General features: G+C 39.8%; 1 protein-coding gene across 1 annotated transcript in view; it reads right to left on the reverse strand.

Annotated features, from left to right (window-relative positions):
- The window catches only part of ptpra (protein tyrosine phosphatase receptor type A), a 32,485-nt gene that overhangs the window by 10,214 nt on the left and 2,631 nt on the right, over nt 1-19,640 (reverse strand). Inside the window, exons 2-6 of the mRNA XM_005918693.3 lie at nt 8,844-8,889; nt 8,541-8,622; nt 8,055-8,456; nt 449-548; nt 183-256 (exon numbers count right to left, since the gene is read on the reverse strand). Of these exons, the coding sequence (XP_005918755.1) occupies nt 183-256; nt 449-548; nt 8,055-8,456; nt 8,541-8,622; nt 8,844-8,864 (679 nt within the window). The 5' untranslated portion in view covers nt 8,865-8,889. The remainder of the gene's footprint in view (nt 1-182; nt 257-448; nt 549-8,054; nt 8,457-8,540; nt 8,623-8,843; nt 8,890-19,640) is intronic.

Genomic DNA, 19,640 nt, shown 5'->3' on the forward strand with positions numbered 1-19,640 from the left:
TATCGGGGAAAAAACACTGACTAACAAGTCTGGTCAACCTGGCTGTGCATGTTTGCCCAAATGACCCAAATCAAATAAGCTCAGTATTTCACCGAGATTGTTGCCATATCTGTCAACAAATACAAAGCACACACAAACACACAGTCACCCAGAGCTGACAAGGGATGCGCGATTGCTTTTACCTGTGTCGTCTGACCTGCCATTGGTCAGTCTGAAGGAGTTCGAATGGCTCCCTGCTTGTTTGTACTTCTTAAACCTGTCGATCAACAAAGATCAAAGTGCATTTTAACACAGATACACACTCTTACTTGATCTCGCTCTCTCACAAAAACACACTACTTTTGTCTCACAGCAGAATGGCAGTCAGTCATTGCCATGGTAACAGCAGCACCTCAGGCCCTCACCACAGGTCTCCGTGTCCGACAAACATCAACCGTAGTTTACCAACCTGAGCATGTAAAGGATTATGATGATGAAGATGATGACCAGCAGGGAGGACAGGGCCACCATCACGGCTATGATCGGCATGTCCCCAGCATCTTCGTCACCTACACGAGGCACAAAGGGAAAGGGCAGAATAACCGATAAATGCACAGAATTTTAGGGGGAGGGAGTCAACACCTGATCTGATTCAGTGCTTTGGTTAGATGCCAAATTCCAAAACCATTACTAAATTATTCTCGTGTTCCGGTGGGCCATAAAAGCATGTGCTGAACTTGCTAAATGTGAATGCTGATTAGCTTAACGTCCACATTTAACAGCAGACATGTTGTGTTCTTGGTGCACAAAATGTGTAGAAGAGTAATGTTACCAACACACCAAATATAACTGATGTCAAAGAATAGGCTGAGGCACTAAAGTTCTCTTTCGACATTCAAAAACTCAAAGCTGATTCACAACTTAACAGCTGGCAAATCAAACAACTGCCTTTACTGCCAGAGTTAAAAAAAAAAGGAAAGCACAATCACGAGCAAATCCAAAATTTGTTGTATGTAAAGAATAAACACAATAGCACGTTGTTACATGTAATACTACAGTGAAGTTCTCAGTGGTTCAGGGGAAAATTAGGCTAACTCATAAGAGAGCAGAATAGCTAATGCCCCCTTGTTTATAGAGGGTGACAATCTTTATATCTACAAAAACGAGCAAGGACATTTTCACAGGACTCTATGCTGTCCAGCAGTGAGCAGCCAGGAGCTGCTAATTAAAAGCGCTTTATTAACTGATCATCAGCAAGTGTGACCAACTATATAAAAGCAGAACATCTGACAGTTTGTTGGTCTGAAGCCACAATCTTCTCAGGAATAGATGTCTAATAAGCAGAGACCTTGCAAAAAAACCCAAGAGCTACATCTCAGACTCAACTCGAGCCTCAATTAGCATGTTAAATGTTAAAGTTCAGTACAGTTTGTTTGGAAAGGCTGCCAGGAGAAAGCCTCTTCTCTTTAAAAAGAACACGGCAGCACAGCTTAGCTTTGTAAAGTTGAATCTGAACAAACCACAAGACTCCTGGAACAATTTCCTTTGGAGAGATGACACTAAAGCTGAGATATTTGGTCATAGTGCAATGTTTGGACAAACAGGTTAATCAGCATTAACACCTAACAGCATAACTGTCAAGCACAGCAGTGGAGGGGTGAGGATTTGGACTTGTTTTGCAGCCACAGGACTATGAGCACCTTGCAGTCACTAAGTGAACCATGAACTCCTGTATAAGTATTCTGGAGTCAAATGTGAGGCCCTCTAACTGACAGCTAAAGCGGGCCCTCCTCTGTTGTCTGCCAACAGTGAGCTCGGACTCTTTCAACATCATCCTGCACTTTTCCCTTCCAGAATGGCCGTCCGTGTTAATATTTCATTGCATGGCTTTAAGAAGGAAAAACCCACAAATGGAGAGAGCAACAGGCTGTCTCTTAAGAATAAGCAGAAATCACAGTTTAACTGTGAAGGTCAAAAACTGGTTACACCCAAGATGACAGCACACACAGGATGATGGTATAAAACACTGAAACTTTAAAGAGGTTTGCTGTGAATTCAATCTGAATTATTAAGAGCAAATTTTAAGCACTTTTTACATATCAAGTCTCTACAAGCCTCTATCCTGCTGTGATGTTCGTGACTAGCAGGAAAGGATTGCAGTCACATTGCCAAGTTACCTGTTCTTCGTGATGTTACTGGGCTGTTACTTGACATTTTGTATACGTCACCACCATGTGCAAAAGTTACTATTTGAAGACCCTGTGGTCTTCTGGTGACCTTTCACTGTCACAGTTGGAACAAAAGACATGAGATTTGCCCTAACAACAAGGGTCGTTTGGTGTGCAAATAATGGCTGCCGTTTGTGTGTCGATGACTCGGCAGTAAGACACGTTAGGGCCAAACAAAAGGAGAGGATTTTCTAGAAACCTGCACTGTGGTGATCACAATGGAAAGACAACGTCAGCTCTTCTGCGGGCTAAATTCAAGAAAGTTCTCAACATTGCAGACAAACTATGCTGCAAAGAATGCATCATTTGACTTCTAGCTCTGTACACACTTTCTGGGAGAAGTATTTTGGAACGACACCCAGTTGTGTTGCTTATTCCTCGCACAATTCCCAGGACTTTTCAGTGTTCCCCTTCGGACAATGTCTACATTGAACAGAACAAGAGCACAACAGGCTGTGAGTATCATGTGGAACTGACACAGCCTTGACGGATCTAATGCCATTTACAACTGCTCGCAACTTTCCACACAAAGCTCACAGACGGCCAGAGATAGACAATAGAGCAATTACATAACACCTGTGAACCCATGATGATTATGTCAGACATGCCCTATAGTGCTGTGTAGCCACATTTACATTGACCAGGACTTAAGGTAGATAGCTTGATGTGTATTGGAACCCCTATTGGAACATCTACAAACACATCAGGTATGTGTTTTTGTACCAAAAAAATCAATTAAATTAAAAAATGGTCAGCGGATGCTTTCATTATTCCATTTTTATTTCAGAGACTGGTAGGAGTGAAATTAAAAGAAGCAGACATTTTGTTATTCATTTATGAATCCAACAATTTTATGCTAAAGTAGAGATTTTCAAGTAAATTGGAAAGCACTCCCATTACCCTTCTACCCTTCTACCCTTCTAGCAGTGCAGTTTTGCAAAATTAGGAGGTAATAAAAGACTTTTTTAAATACACAGAGCACCTTTTAATTCTGACTGTAAGTGATAGCTAGATGGAAAAATAAACTCAATGAACAAGAAGCCAACAGGACACAACGATCATGTTGCTACTGACAGTTTAATGCATCCAAGCCTGGTTTTAGATTAAACATCTTGTAACTGTGTGGCGCCATCGGGGTCTGTGGGCTACTCTTGGTTATGCTATTGTTGGTAAATTTTGTTGCCGTGCCGAAGACCGAAGTTATAACATACAAAAAGCTTCTTTTGTAGTGAAGTAAGCGCTTTTCTCCGGGCTTCTGATGTTTGCTTTATTTATTGTCGATGACTCTTTTTATTGCAGGTTTCTCCTTGTGGTGAACTTTACTTCTCTTTGATGCAATCTTTGCCAGCGTTCAGCATTCGACTCGTGTGTAATGTCATCACATGTTTTATGGATGACTGAATGTTGCAAGTTACATATCTATAATTTTAGACTCTTCATAGGTAAATACCAAATAAGTGCAATAGACTTAATTCATAGTCTATTACTACACTTCATATTCTGGAAAAAATAAATACAATCCAACCTGCTATTATTACACCATTATAATGATCTTCCAAATCAACCAGTGACGTTCGACAGTGACTGCTATACTTCTCTGTAATTTCGTAATATGAATAATTAATGTGAAAGAAAAGGTTGGTGGTCTCGTGTTTCACTTGCAGGGGTATTAACTAGAGATGGACCGATCCGATATTACGTATCGGTATCGGTCCGATACTGACCTAAATGACTGGATCGGATATCGGAGAAAAATAAAAAATGTAATCCGATCCATTAAATATCACGAAAGCACCTCACAAAACTTGCAACACGCCGTAACTCACCTCAGAACGTTAGCAGTTGGAGCAGTATGCATCACGTGATAGAGCAGCTGTGGCATGCGGGACCTGTCGGTGGTCTGGATAGCATGTGGAGCTTCGCTAGCAACCCGGCATTTCATCTCCGACAAAGTTATCCCCGAGAGAAGTAAAGCAAGCGTGTAAGTCCATCTCTGAATGTTTGTAAAGCATTCCCACGCTAAGCTTAACGAGCGACTGCCTCTCGCTCTCCGGCTGGTACTTCAATCGTGAAACTGCTTAAATGATCAGCTGATCAGCTTTTCTGTCGCGAGTCCGTCTTTGTTTTTGGCCCACTTCGCACCAGAAAGAGCAAACCAGCGGCTGAACAACAGCAGCACGTTTAAGCTTGATAAGCTGTTGTTAGAATTTATTTAATATTACTTTCTACACCAGGATCTTTTTCTACGTAGCTGACGGCTGGTAACTGTGCAGGGGCGGATCTAGCAAAGTTTAGCCAGGGGGGCCGATTGTGCCCCCTTTTCACTGTTCATGCCCTAAGACATACTTTTCTTTCTTATTCTCATTTAAAATGTCTAGCTTTTAATAAATAATTATCTGACACCCAAAGTTTTAATTTGATGTAAAATGAATAGAAGTCAATTACTGTATATAGTGACTATTAAGTCTAATATATATACCCTAGTAAGCTATAGTACTTTTTACTTTGGGAAGGTACCATCTGTGCAGTCTGCAATTTTGTTGAAGAAAGATGTTGAATCTATTTAAAATTTCTTGAAAAATAATTGATTTCTGTGCATTTTTTTTCACACTGCATCAAATTAAGGTTGATTACGTCGATTAAGCATCATGAGGTGGAGCGTGAGGGGTGGTTCCCTATTTTTTATTTATTTATTTTTGTTGTTGCTGGGAGTTGGAACCCTATTAGTTAGGTTGCTTAATATTTACGCTAAGTACTCTTTAAAATACCAGAATAGGGATGATGGTGTAGGTTTAAGTTTATTAGATTGATCAGTATTGCTGAACTATGAAATTTTTTTTTTTGCATACAGGTATAACAGAATAGCTTTAGTGTAGTTGTTGTTTTAAACTTGAGTATGAACTTGCAGACTTGCAAAATGCACAAGATATTTTAAAAAAACAGTTTTGTTGATTAAAAAACACTATATCGGATTCATATCGGTATCGGCAGATATCCAAATTTATGATATCGGTATCAGTATCGGACATAAAAAAGTGGTATCGTGCCATCTCTAGTATTAACAGGATTTTCAGCGCACAGACACGAAGCTAACACCAGAAATCTCCCAGGTTTCAGTCTGAAGCTGAACAAACATGCTGTTTATTTAACACAATAAAGGTTCTAATAAATCTCTAAGATTCTGAAGAAGAAAACTTTGTTATTATGTAAAAGTTTTTGGCAGTGAATGCGTGGATGAGTGGTCAAATGCAGGTATGTCACGTCAGGATATTTCCAGCACTGCGACAATGGAGTCTAAAAGCAGAAAAATGTTCAACCATCTAAAATATTAAAGATTGACTCTTGACCAGAAAGCGCACTTGCTTGCTGTTTTAAGCTTCTGCTTTTTTGCACAAATAGAGCACAGCTAAAGGAAAAAACACCTTGACACTGTGTTTATAAGTATTCCATGATCTTCATTTATTCATGGAGCTGTTCTAATCTAGTGTCGCTGTCTGGTCATATCCAAATTCCCTTATCCTCTTTTGTCTTCTTTTACTCTGCTTCAGGCAGGATCTGTTCACACATAACAATAAAAATGTGTCGTAGACAATCTGATGCCAGGCAGAAGGCTCTAACTACAGGCATGAAAGCACCAAGAGGCAATTTATTCAGAAGGGACACACTCGCATGGACCTCCATAACAACATCATGGAGCAGAAGAGCTCTCTGATCTTACCCAAACAGTTTGAATAAGGTTTTAAAGTATAACGCAGATTACACAGTCGTCACATGATGATCAGCTGATATGGTTTCTGCTTAGTAACAGATAAAGCCAAACTGATCGAGAGAATAAAATCTAATCAGAAGTGACATATTTACTAAGGTATGAACTTTTAGAATTTAATAATTTCCTACACTTCTCTTAAGACTGAACATCTGCAGTGAAGGTGAAATTATTAACTTCTTAAACACAGCTTTACTCCACAGACAGCTGTGGTTGGGAGGCTCTCATCACTGGTCAGACGAGTTCTAATTTTTCTTCTTTCAGGGCTGTGAAAGTTTTAAAATATTTTTTATAATATATATGTTACATACTATGTTTTATAGCTACACTTTCAGAGATAAGAGATTCAGATGTAGATGGAGTCTTGATGCAATCTAACTGGATTATCTTATTTATATACAGTGTTTGGATAATATGAGAAATGACTCAAGAGCAGTTTCATTTGTAATTTAAGAGGTTTGACAAAAATATTGGATTCATTGTTTAGGAATTACAATCATTTTCACAAGGACTGATTTTAATACTTAATGTGTTTTCTGTATTATTGTAGGGTCAATATAAGGTGCCTTGAGGTGACTGTTGTTGGGATTTGGTGATAAATAAATAAAATTAAATAAATATGAATTGAAAATCTTTTGCCATAACTTATTACAATTACTGAAATAAGTCAGTAACTGTCTGTCTGGAACCTACAGGACGTCACAACATTCAGTGTTCCCTCCCTTTAACTACTCTGCTGGGTCTTTACAGCAGCCACCTTCAGTTGCTGCTTGTTTGTGGGTCTTTCTGCATTCAGTTTTGTCTTCAGTAACTGAAAAGCTTGCTCTGCTGGCTTGAGATCAGCTAACTGATTTGGCCATTGAAGAATATCCCTTTTCTTTGCCTTGAGAAACCCTTGGGTTACTTTCACAGAATGCTTTGGCTCATTATCCATTTGCACTCTGAAGCAAATGGATAATGAGTACAAATGGTACAAATTAAACTTGGTTTCATGTGTCCAGAGATTTTTCCAGCACTGTGCAGGCTCCTTTAGATGTTTTCTGGCAAAGTCTAATCTAGCCTTGTTGTGCTTGAGTGTAATCAGGTGTTTGCACCTTGTTGTAAACCCTCTGTTTTTCCATTCAAGTCCTCTCTTGATTGTAGAAATGATCAACAGAGGTCTCCTTCACTTGCACTGACATCTCTCTGGACCACATTCAGTTCTTGTATAAAAAGGTCTGTAATTCCTAAACAGCAGTTTTGAATTGTATTTTTATAGTGCCCAACAAGCACCCCAAGGTGCTTTATACTATAAGGTATAGCTCCTACAATAATAGCGAGAAACCCTAACAGACCCCTATGAGCAAGATCTTGACAACAGTGGGAAGGAAAAACTCCCTTATAGCTGGAGGAACCAGCCTCAGGGAGGGGCAGCCAACTGCTGTGACCAGTTGGGGTGAGGTGGGGGAGCAGGAAAGGCACACTGTGGAAGACAGCCACTACAATCCAATTTTGATTGTTTGATTTAAAATCCTGTGGCAATGAAAAAACAACAACCCCAAAACAAAACAAACAAACAAACAAACATGCCAACTGTGTCACTGATGGACCTAACTGTAATTTATTTATTATAACATGAGAGGTTTTTTTTGTCATTTTCACCATTTTTCTCTGTTGGCTACGACAATGTATCAATCACGTGTGATCTGGGACCACCGGGCACCATCAAAAATTTTTTCTGAACTTAAAATTCATATTTATAAAAGCTCTTATATAAACCTTGATTTTAAATCCCACTAGTCTGGAATTTTGACTGACCAGCTTATTTGTTTAAGGCTTGTAAAATCAAAATCTGATATGTTGTGTTTCTTGCCCCATCTGAGTACCTTTTAGGGAGGCCTCCTTGTACTCAGATGTCAGCACTAACCTTGACTACATTGTGCGTGTGAGTAGAGATGGGAATGATGGCAAAAACTACCATAAATTGACCTGAAAAAATAATAATCTGAAATCTTCCTTTCATCATCCTCAAACTATTTCACTATAATCTAAAAGGTTTATATGCAAGAAGAGAAAAAAACAATGATGTGTGCATCACTCACTATTAGGGGTGGATGTTGTTGTGGTTGTCGGAGTCGTTGCAGTCTCTGGAGATGTGGCTGAGGTCTCATCATCTCCTTCCGATATGCTAGGAGTAAGTGGAGGGTTGATGCTTGGTGGTGCCTGAGGGGTAGGAGGTGAAGCTAGCTGTACTGTGGGTGTTGAACTATTGAGTTCTGTGTCCTGATTACTATCTAGGCTTGTGTCTGTGGTAGCTGCTGCTTCTGCTGCTTTTGTTGTTGTCGTTGTCGTTGTCATCTTGGTTTTTGTTGTGATTGCTGCTGATGTAATGACAGCTTGGGCAAGCTTTGTGGGTGGGTGTGTAGGGTTTGATACTGGCACTCCATCCTTGAGGGAGGGTGCTGTAGATGGCTTTGTGGGTATGGTAGTAATATCTGGAGGACCTGTTGAAGAAAACAGTACGTAATTTTAACCTGTAAAAATGAGAACATAAAGGCATTTGAATTAAATGTGGAAATGGCTCATACCTGTGACAGGGGCAAGATCCTCGGCTGAGCCCCCCAGGGCTACACCAAGTAGCAGGAGCAGGGCGCACACACCCATTCTGCCCTACGTAAGTACACACACACACACAAAAGAGACAAAATCCTATTAGTGGAAAAAACAAAACTGAAAATGATTGATTTTTTTTTTCCAAAAGATAAAGGTTTGGTTGTTCTATAATCCATTATGTATTTTATAATCTTCCATCCTAATCCAACATGCTATTTGTTTGCAAAGAAAAAAAAAACAAATAAAAACTTTGATGACGTGGGCTTGTGTGTGTTTACCTGAAGAAGCGTAGTTGGCATCAATCACTCATCCGCACAGCCTGGTCTGAAGAAAAAAGAGAACAGTTTAGAACGACAAGCAGATCCGTCCCCTCAATCATTTCCCTTCTTTTAAACTAAAAAACTGCAACATGTTTTGGTAATATTGCTTCCCCTATCATCCACCACGACATCCTGCCTCTGCTCTGCAAAGGCTGTTAAACAACCGTACGTAAACTAGTTATTTGTTTAAATTGCTATTTTTTTGTAATTCACAAACAAGCTAGTTTTTTCACCTGTGCTCACTGTTTTTCATGCTTGAAGCCCCTTTCTCTGTATATATGAAGCAGCACTGAGCAGTGGAGAACTCAGCAAAGTGAAGGTAATGTTACAAACTTATTACCAAACTAAAAGTGCATTAAAATAGAATCTATGATGACAAAATGACAGGGGAGAATGACTCTTTCACATTCTCTTTGCTGCTGCTGCAAAGCTGATGGGATGAGGTGATAAAGCAGCAGTGCAGTGCTTACCACTGCCCCGTCACACAGGAAGGTTCTGGGTTTGCTCGTCAGCTGAGGCCTTTTTGTGTTAAGTTGGTGTGTTCTGTCTATGTGCCCGTGTGGGTTTTCACCGGGCATGTCTGCTTCCTTCTAGAGTCCAAAGACATGTCTGTTAGGTTAACTGGTGATTTCAAATTGGTTGTAGGTGTGGATTTGAGCATGAATGGTTGTCTGTCTCCTTGGTGATCTGTCCAGGGAGTAACCCACCTCTTGCTTGATGTCACCTGGGACAAGCTCGAAAACCCCGGGGCATGAGCTGAAGTTAAGAAATATTTTCATTGTTAACAGAAGCTAAATCTCAGCTGTCTAAATGAATGATTCAAAGAGAGCTGCAGAAAATGTTTTTACAGAACACTTTCTGCAGCTCGACACGGGGATAGTTTACTCCACTGAGGACAAACACGGTTACCTGTAATATCTGAAAAACTGTATTATTAGTATGTTTATTTCAATGATACCATGTTCAGATCTGTGTACAGTTGTGTTTAAAAGAAAGCTTTCACAGCACTCTGTCTTGTCAAAAACTCAGTGCACCCTTACTGCTTCCATAGGAATAAAGAGAGTAAGTAATTCCTAATCAGATGAAGTTGATTATCTGAGGATCAATAAGCATGACCACCTTCAAAAAAGCTGATTTTGGCAGTTTAAATGACTGGCGCATTTAGAGTTGTTTTAACACAACGCTACAGTCTTCCCAAGAGTGGACGTCCCTGCAAATTCACCCCAAGGCCAGACTGAGCAGTGCAAAATTACAGGCAGAGAAACTGCAAAAAACCCAGCGCTACATCTCTGAAGCTACGGGGCGGAGGTAACATTGCACATAAAAGTTTGTGTACTTGTACGAACATATGATCTTGTTTGGAAGGGTCGCCAGAAGAAAGTCGGTTCTTGCTAAAAAGAACATTGTAGGCTTGCAAAGTTGCAAGACGTCTGGAGCAATGTCCTTTGGACAGATGAGAGCAAAAGCTGAGATGTTTGGCTATCATGCACTGTGCCACATTTGGTAAAAATCACATAACAAGTGTCAAACCGGTGGTGGAGGGGTGATCATTTGGACTTCTTTTACCTGTAAGGTTAAGCCAGAACTCCTCTGTACTTTGACAAAGTATTCTAGAGTCAAATTTGAAGTTACCCGACTCAAAATTGGGCCGTGCAACAGGACTATGATCCCAAACACAGCAGCAAATCTCTGACAGAATAACAGAAAAAGAAAAAAATCAGTGTTGCAATGGCTCAGTCAAAGCCTACACGTTAAAAGAGTTGCGCATAAACAAAAGCTCACAAACCTCAATGAACTGAAGCAACACTGTAAAGACGAATGGACCAAAACTCCCCCGCAACAATGTGAGAAACCGATAACATCACACAGAAAATGATTACATCAAGCTGTTACTGCTGGTTCTACAAGTTATTGAATCATAGGGTGGAGTGGACTCTGTGCAGTCAGTTGAGCATTCAAAAACTAAGCAGGATTGAGGCTGAATTGGTGTCACACTTTAATTCTTGCTACAAATGTTCTCAAACTGAATACTGAGTGAACGGTGAATAAAAGGCCAGAATGCAGACAGATGTGAAGAAGGCAGAGGCCGAGTGGTTGGTTGGGTCGACTGTCATTCTTCTGCGTTATCGCAGAGACTGACTGAGCTGTGATAATCTCTGAATCTAATCCCACGGTCTTGACCTTTGAATAATCCAGTCCATCTGCCTGTGCTTACAGAGATACTTGTACCAGCCAACAGAGCCAAACACTGCAGCGCTACCACACAAACCACCGCTTTAAATCACAGATTATTGCATCACAGGGCAGAGAATAAATTGGGCTCTAAAAGCTATAATTGAGCCAGTTGCCAATATTCTGCTGTTTTGAACTAAGCTCATTCATTGCAGTACTTATATTCTGGTTTGAGCACACCACTCTGGCTACAGTTAAAAATGGGACATGATAAGCAAGTAATGCGGTCAATGTGGATGCTATTAATCTACAAATCCACTTGTTGCTCTCCCTTTCTCACTTTCAACCAACTACTTAGCCAACAAATGCCTGCTTTCAGGAAAAAAAACGATCCAAAGAAAAGCTATATCACATATTAAATTATGTCACTCATAACTCAAAGAGCATATCCTGTCTGGTCAAGTAGTCAGAAAAACAAAACTCCCTGTTAATACATCTTTGACCTAAGCCCATAAACACTACCTTATCCTGTTCTCCTCCAGTACTCAAAAAAGAGCCTTCAAATATAGCAGACAGGATGATTGATACCAGTCTGTGTGAAGCAGCGTTCTACCAGATCAATTTGATGAGATGCACTAAGATTAGTAATGTACTCGTGACTCATTGCTTTCTGTATGCTATCCACCGAGGCTGCATGACGTGTCACTGTGCTGGTGTAAGTGATATATGCCAGTCCTGCTGCTAACCTCACTTCACAGATGCTGCAGGTGCCTGAGAGGTTTTTATCTAGAGGCAGTGTAGCTGCAGGACTACAATAGCCTAAGGTGACATTTTAATGTATTTTAGCCTCTTGAGCAGCTGTTCCAGTGTGTAGGTGTAAATGCATGCAATTCCTTCTCAGAAGACTCATGTGTTGGTAGAAGACATCATTAATTTAACACGCACTGGGAAAGAGCTTCTATTTGTGCCACTTTTAGATTCTATGCAGGCAGAGCTATTTATTAAAAAGATGCGCTAGGTGATGGACAGGGTTGGTGTCCTTACTCAAAAACAGTAATGCATTACAAATTACTTGTTACTTTTTTTTTTTAAAGTAATGCAGTATGTTAATGAATCATTTGTTACAATACTCATTATGTTATTTTTGTATTAAGGCCTTTATACACATGCAAATATTTCACAATGTGTTCAGTTGGTAAGGGCCTAGATAATTACTAGTTAAGAATATAAGGCTTAGACTACAATCCTCCCTATTAACACAAATCCCTATGCTAAAGAGGAGATAAATATAATTATTTTCGTGTTTAAGTTGGACCACAATGCTGAAAACACAAAGCAATTGAAAACCAGAGCAAAAAGACTGTGTGAGTACTCGTAATTCTACTGTAGATATATGTACAGGTAGGAATAGGAATAATACTACAAGACTGAGTGATCTTCACTGCCTTTGTTACCTGTTGAAGGCCAGACTGGCTGCTGGGCTGGGGTTGGCATGCACTCAGCTTTAGCATCACTCTGGACTGTTTGCTAGATTTGTGTCACCATGCCGTCAGTGCAGATGCTTGCAAAGAGCTGCTGTTGTGTCAACACTATAATGCTGTTGTTTCTGTCCTGGATGCAGTTTGCACTTTATCGTCTCGTTCTTCTCCTTTCATACGCTAAAAATAAGAGTAACGTCCACAACGTCACTTTCAGTTTAAGGTAACACTTTACTTTGGAATGCGTTACCTTAAACACTGTAATTTACACTCAAATGAGGATGCAGGAGCCAAAGTGCTTTTAGTGTTCAATTAATTAGCTGTGTACTTGAATTAATAAAGAGGACACTGCAGCTTAAATTAGTCAGTCATGTGGTGCCTTGACAAGACACTAATGTCTCAAAATGTCTGATAAACATCGTCTTACTGTAACACCATTACTGACAACGTGTGACAAGCTCCTGCTTAAAACAAAACGCAGCAACTCACTACTCCTATTTGATTTGATATTTCACAAACACATTTGACTGACAAAGCATTTTTTAATTCTCAGTCTAGCTTCTTTAGAGCCAGCCTGCTGCTCAGCAGTAAATAGCTTTCCAGCAGTTTCATCATACTATTCCCTGCAGAGGCAACATGTACATACACATACACATCTATTAGAGAATGAATAGCGCAAAAGGTAGTCATGCAGTTCCTGCTCGCCTTACTTTGGGCTTGTGTTGTGCAGCCATGTGAGTATTTTTCAGACAAGGCAGAGCACTTAGAGCTAGCCCTTTACAGTGGCCACTGTTTGGAAGAGCTGTCCTACAGCAAAGTGAAAGCCGCCACAGCTTCCTTAAGACTATGACACGCAACATAAAATCAATAGATTGACTGGTGGGAATAAAAATACAACGCAGAAATGTGTCAGCACACCCTCTTCCTTTTTAACTCCATTAAATAATGGGATGGGTTTTTTTTACTCTTTTAAGAGATATACTTTTGATTTAGCTTTAGAAATAAAAGAACTATGAGAACCAACTGCACTGGCTGGAATGATCCTTAGATAAAAAGGACTTTGTTTTAAAAAAGTATCAATAAACTGACTTTTTCCACTCGGACTACATTTTTTAATTATTCTCTGACTAGTCGAATATTGCATGTTTTCTTATCAACATTAGGCATTTCCAATTATGTGTCATATGAGACAAAATGAGTCTGGGGCAGAAAAACTTTGGCCTCCACAGAATGCTGAGCACCCATGTGTGCCGGCACACGCCCAGATTAAATTTAGATTGACTCGATATGAAAACTTTCAGGTCTGAGAACTTCAATCAGAGCACTATTTCATAGAACAAACGAACAGTTTGGCACCAACGCTCCTTACGCAACGTTAGCTGCTAGAACATTAGCCTTGGAGAGAGAGAGATGTAATGTTGATGAAATGGACAAATTTGTAGTTAGGAAACTGAAATCCACTAGTTCCAGTTCCACCAGTGCTCATCAGTTAACACTGACAGATAACACAAAAGAAGAGAATGACTTGTATAAAACTAGCTGAGAAATTAAATTTCTCTACATAGCTTTAAACTCCATGAAAAAAAGTGTCCTCTGAGGTCTGTGCTACAGCTATAAATATGAGTACCCTGCTTCTATTATCAACACATGATCAAGGTTTGTAAGATGGTAGCTTTTGTGTAAGATGGCTTTTCAAGTTGCTGCTGCTAGCATTGTTCCTTCTATGTCTGCTAGAATAGCTTTGTTGGCTACATTATTCTGTCTTCAGTGTCAAGGATTGGCGATTTGAATGAAACCAGATGCACAGTTCAATTTGATCCAGTTGCTAAACCTGTATGCTGAGGATATACCAGAGTTGCAGTCGTGGCTAATTTGTAAGGATAGCAATATCCTAAACATGTTTACTGAAATTATGTCCCGTGATGTTTTGAGAATGCTAATTAAAGAAAGTCTCCAGAGTATTTCTCTGTGATTATGGAACAGACAGCTGACATTACAGTCAAAGAGCAGGTGTCACATTTTATGAGTAAAAAATTGGGGGTAGAAGAATTTTATGAAACATGTAAAACAAAAACCAATACCCTTTTAGTTGTTTAAGATAACCTTATAGATTCTTAATGGCAGCCAGCAAATGTAGGGGACAGCGCTATGACGGTACATAAAATATCTTGTATTTAAAACTGATGAGCATGTTCTTTGGGGTTGTAATCAGGTGACTTATTTGGCCACTTAATATCTCATTCCTTTGTTTTGGGTCACTATCTATTTGCTAGTGCTGTGCAATCAGTCTGGCTTAATCTAAGCAGAGAGCATAACCCTGTACACTTCTGAATTCATTCTGCTTCTTCTATCAGCAGTCACATCATCAACACACAGTAGTACCACAGTAGTGGTAGTGCCAGCCATACATGCTTAAATGGAAGAAAATGGATGGATGGAAGAACTGTGCCAGCTGTTTAAGATGTTTATCTACAAAGTCTAATCTGGCCTTCCTGTTCTTGAGTCTTTTTTCTTTTGCACCTAGTTAGAAACACTTTTGTATTTACATTCATGAAGGCACCTCTTAGCATGGTCAAGACTTGGTCAGATGTTGTGAAATTATTTTTTTTAACAATGGAAATAATTCAGTCATCATGCACTTTAGTCATCTTATATGGCCTTTCAGACCTTTTGGTGCTGCTGAGCTGGCAAATGCATTCATTCAATTAAGAATGCATCACATTGTTATTTGGCCACTCCTAAAGTTTTTTGCTGTCTGTCTCTCCAGCTTTATTATGTGCATTCGGCTTGATGAAGGTTTCCTTCACTTCCACTGGAATCTCTTTAAGTCTCATATTTACAAGTACAGTGAAGATCTATCTATCTATCGATCTATCTAAACATACATATATGAATGATAATATACTGAACTCTGAGAAACTGTGCAAGCAAGTCAAAGCCTTATAATGACACATACAATTCTGTCTACAGTCAAGCGCAGGCAGACCTAATAAGAGAGCAATCGTACAGTTGTGAAAGAGCTGGGCTGTTGCCATGCAATTTCATTCACACAGTGAAAGGAGCATTTATAGGTAAAATATAAAGGAAGTCCAATATTACATCTCCATGACAACCACAGGCCAAAATCAATGCAAGGTAGTCATTTGATATGGCAAGTTCTTGCTCATGGTTGAGGACTTCAGTGATGGTTTTGTATTTACATGTGACCTTAGGGTCATATAGGTTATTACTATATTTTTCAACTGCAGGAATATAAATGTATGAATAGAAAAAGAAGAATCCCTAGCAGTTGCTGATCACACCTTTTATCTAAAGTAGATGTGACTGAAACCACAGTCGAGACTGCTCGTTTTATCAATGTGTTAACGGGACAAGACTGCTGTGATTCAGATGCCAGGGAGCGAGTTGCAGATTTTTTCTGTGTGTGGAAAAGACTGCGTTGGTGACATCAAGTACAGTAGCATCAGCTCTAGTGTGACCACATTTTTTAACTTTTTAGTTCTCTTTGTTTTTGCCACTGAGAGCAGGGGGACTGGTGCTATCCTGAAAGTGATATCAAAATAACTACTGACATTCCAATCCTATCTAATTAATGGAAGGCATTGGAGGACTAAAAGACACTCATCTTTTATATTATTTTTAAAAATAATTGTATTTAGGATTCAATATATTTCAAAAGGTAAGTGCTTGACCCCTGTACCACACAGAGCCTAGACCTCAACGACAGGACACCAGCAGCAGAGTCAAGGGAATTCACCATTCATGGCTTTCTCACAAGGCTTCCAGCTTCACAAGTTTCTGCACTGCTTGTCTGTCTGTCTCCATTCATAGCATATTAATACTGTTTCTATGTCCTCAGAGGGAGGGGGTCTGGGGTAACTGAACTACTGTGAATGCTTCTCTTCACGGGAGACTGAAGTAGGTCTAAGTCAAGGCCGCTAGGACTCATGCTCTAAAACAGACCACAGATTATATGTCCCCAGTGCCACATACAACAGCCACAATCCTCTGGACTTCCCTTTTTGAGGGATACTACTCCCTGCTGGTGTGGTTTGTGTTCCTGTTGGCTTCATTCACAAGCTGGTGAGTTGATGAAAAGATGAAGAGAAGCATGGGGTTACTATTCTGGCTAATCATAAGGGCAAGAGAGACTGCTGTGTCTGTTATTAAGCCTGTAATGATCATTTGGTTCCATTAGGCTGGAAGGATCAAGAAAACTAACTTGTTTCAATGAGTGAAAGTGGTGAGTCAGTGAAGCTCTGCTCTGTGTCTAATTCGTTGTGGGGTTTCTCACAGAGCATGCCAGGGGCCTCTCAAGCTTTCCCACATTGGACACAGAGAGGATGTGGAGGCGCAAAGCATGGTCTCCCCACAAAAGCCACTGTGACCTTGAAGAGTGGTGCAGGGCCAAATGGACAGCTCAAGGGCCACAATGAAACTCGATTCACTTCTGCCCTTTGAAACTTAAACACCAAAACCGATTTGTAGATCCAGCATGCATCTGAAGCAGGCATGAAATCTGATTTTTTTTTTTTTTTTTGGGCACTGCACTACGTATATAAAAACCATCAAGCCCCAAAAGTTGGCACTGAATGAGAACTTCACACTGTTAGTCTTGCTTACCTAACTGTTTTAAAAGATAATAAATCTCTGTATTTAAAACCTATTTTTAAACAGCTTTAGACTATATTTTATTGCTCCTGTGCAGCTGTTGGGAGGCAGAAAACATTTATCTTTGTAGTTGTTGGTGCCAACACTCATATCATGTATATAAAGCAGTGAAGGATGTAAGCTGATTTTATAACTAATTAACAGGAGTAATAAAAAAGAAAAGTACAGTTACTTGGGGCTGTAACAGTCATACCGACCTATGAATCATTCAAGCATATAAAAGGCACGTAACTCAAGGGACGACCAGTGTTGTGCTACACATTACCAAGAACTCATACACTTACTGATACGCTTATTAACAGCTGGTCCGCCCCCCCCCCCCCAAAAAAAAAATCAGTCTGTTAGGCATTAAATTGTTTTGTACCAACAACATAAGTGCCAAAGTTTTATTGAAGAATTAAAGGTGGTCACACCAAACAGCGGTCCCCAACCTTTTTTGCAACACGGACCGGTTTATGCCCGACAATATTTTCACGGACTGGCCTTTAAGGTGTCGCGGATAAATACAACAAAATAAAACTAGTACCGGTACAGAAAAAAAAGATTTATTCATAACACACGTGAAAAGACCCAGGAAAACCGAGTTAATGATAAAAACGGTAACAAAATAAAGCTGAAAACTGATAAAAACCCTGAAAACCATGCATTTCACACCTGAGCCTCAACTCTCGCGGCCCGGTACCAAACGACTCACGGACCAGTACCGGTCCGAGGCCCGGGGGTTGGGGACCGCTCACTTTTCAAGTTTGTTAGAGCTGTTTTATGTCCTATGTATTAAGAAATGAGAGGCAGCTGTAGTCCCGTATTTGTATAGGCAGATTTTACAGTAGATGTTGCTCCTGATGAAAAACACCCATCCCACTAGTTTATATCTCCTCCCAGTCTCAAAGCAGGAATCTGATGTGTAATATGTTAACCACTACACCACAGAACCACACTTTTCATTCTTAAATAATGAACATCATACAATACAGTAGAGCCTGTTCTCCTAAGTGACCACTTAGTTATATACAACTCAACTCACACATCTGTGTGTGTGTGTGTGTGTGTGTGTGTGTGTGTGTGTGTGTGTGTGTGTGTGTGTGTGTGTGTGTGTGTGGAGGGGTTGCTGTGAGGACATCCTGCTGCGTTCCGTCATTATACAAGCTTGGTCTGATGTCTGAGGTCGCCAAATTTGAGCTGAAGGTTTGATTCTTACATGTTTTCTTTATAATACAACATAAGGGGTATAGAATTTAATAACACCCCATAAAATCGACCTTAACCAGGTGTCAAGTTAAAGGCCCCTCTATCCACATTTGCTGCTGAGCCGATACCATCTGTTGATGATAGTAAAATGTAGACACACGTATACAAAGGAGTAAATACAGAAAACAGCCCCCATCAGTGAGTAGGCTATTACTGCATTAGAAATTACTCATTTACTTTTACTGATGTTTTACTCTGTGGTCAAGTTGCGGATAATTTCAATACATTTTATGTCCTATTGATTTATTCCCTTTAAGCTCTTTAATTTAATTTTGTCACATGACAACAAAACCATAAAGCAGTTATTGGAACATCCAGAAAAAAATCTTAAGAAATATTTAAGGGAAAAAAAAAGGGAAAAAAAGCTCTCATTTGCAATATATAAGTAAATAAACATCTCCATGATCGGTTAAGTACTGCTTATACAAAAAATACACATATACAGGTTTACATGCACAGGGTGGCATTGCTCAATTTCCCAGCAACACTTGCCAACTATCCCTTGGTTATTTTGGATCTCTATCAATGGAAACCCAAAATGACAGCTCTGATATCTGAAGTAGTCATCCTACTGCAGCCGTCCCCTCCTTTTCCTCTGAAAGATAACAAAACCATCTAAAATAATAACATAATCACCGGGGACTTGACTTCAAAGCAACATCATGACTTGGCTTCTCTTTAAAATCCATTTTGTCCAGCTTCACCTTTAGGTGGTGCACTGAAAAACTACTCACTTGCTTACAGGCTCTCTGAGCACTCCCCCCCTTCTTCCAGAGCAGGACAAAACAAGTCTTGTTGGCAGGCCGATGGCAAATATTAATACATATAGCTTCAGTGTGAATCATAGGCACTCTTTTGAAATAAAGTGAAAACCTAACACAACATAAATGTGCAACATGGCTCCAAATTCTTGCTTTTTATGAACAGAAATCACACACAAAAAAAGTTTTAAACCCAATTACTGGCTATAATAACACATATGCCATATGAGGAAATAAGGTATTCATGTAGCTGTAGTTACAGTACTGCAGTACAGCCAAGAGTAATCCTTTATGTTGATTTCTAACATCCCCCAAAAGGGAGAAACAGCACTGCTTTAACACACTATGGTGGAAAAGGAAGGTGGCAACCAGATCCTGACTGACGTGGACCCACGTGAGCTTACAAAAATCAAAAGAACCTCTTT

This window comes from Haplochromis burtoni, unplaced genomic scaffold (genome assembly GCF_018398535.1).
Source record: "Haplochromis burtoni strain Fernald_Lab_line unplaced genomic scaffold, NCSU_Asbu1 Contig_32, whole genome shotgun sequence".
NCBI classification, from domain to species: Eukaryota; Metazoa; Chordata; class Actinopteri; order Cichliformes; family Cichlidae; genus Haplochromis; species Haplochromis burtoni.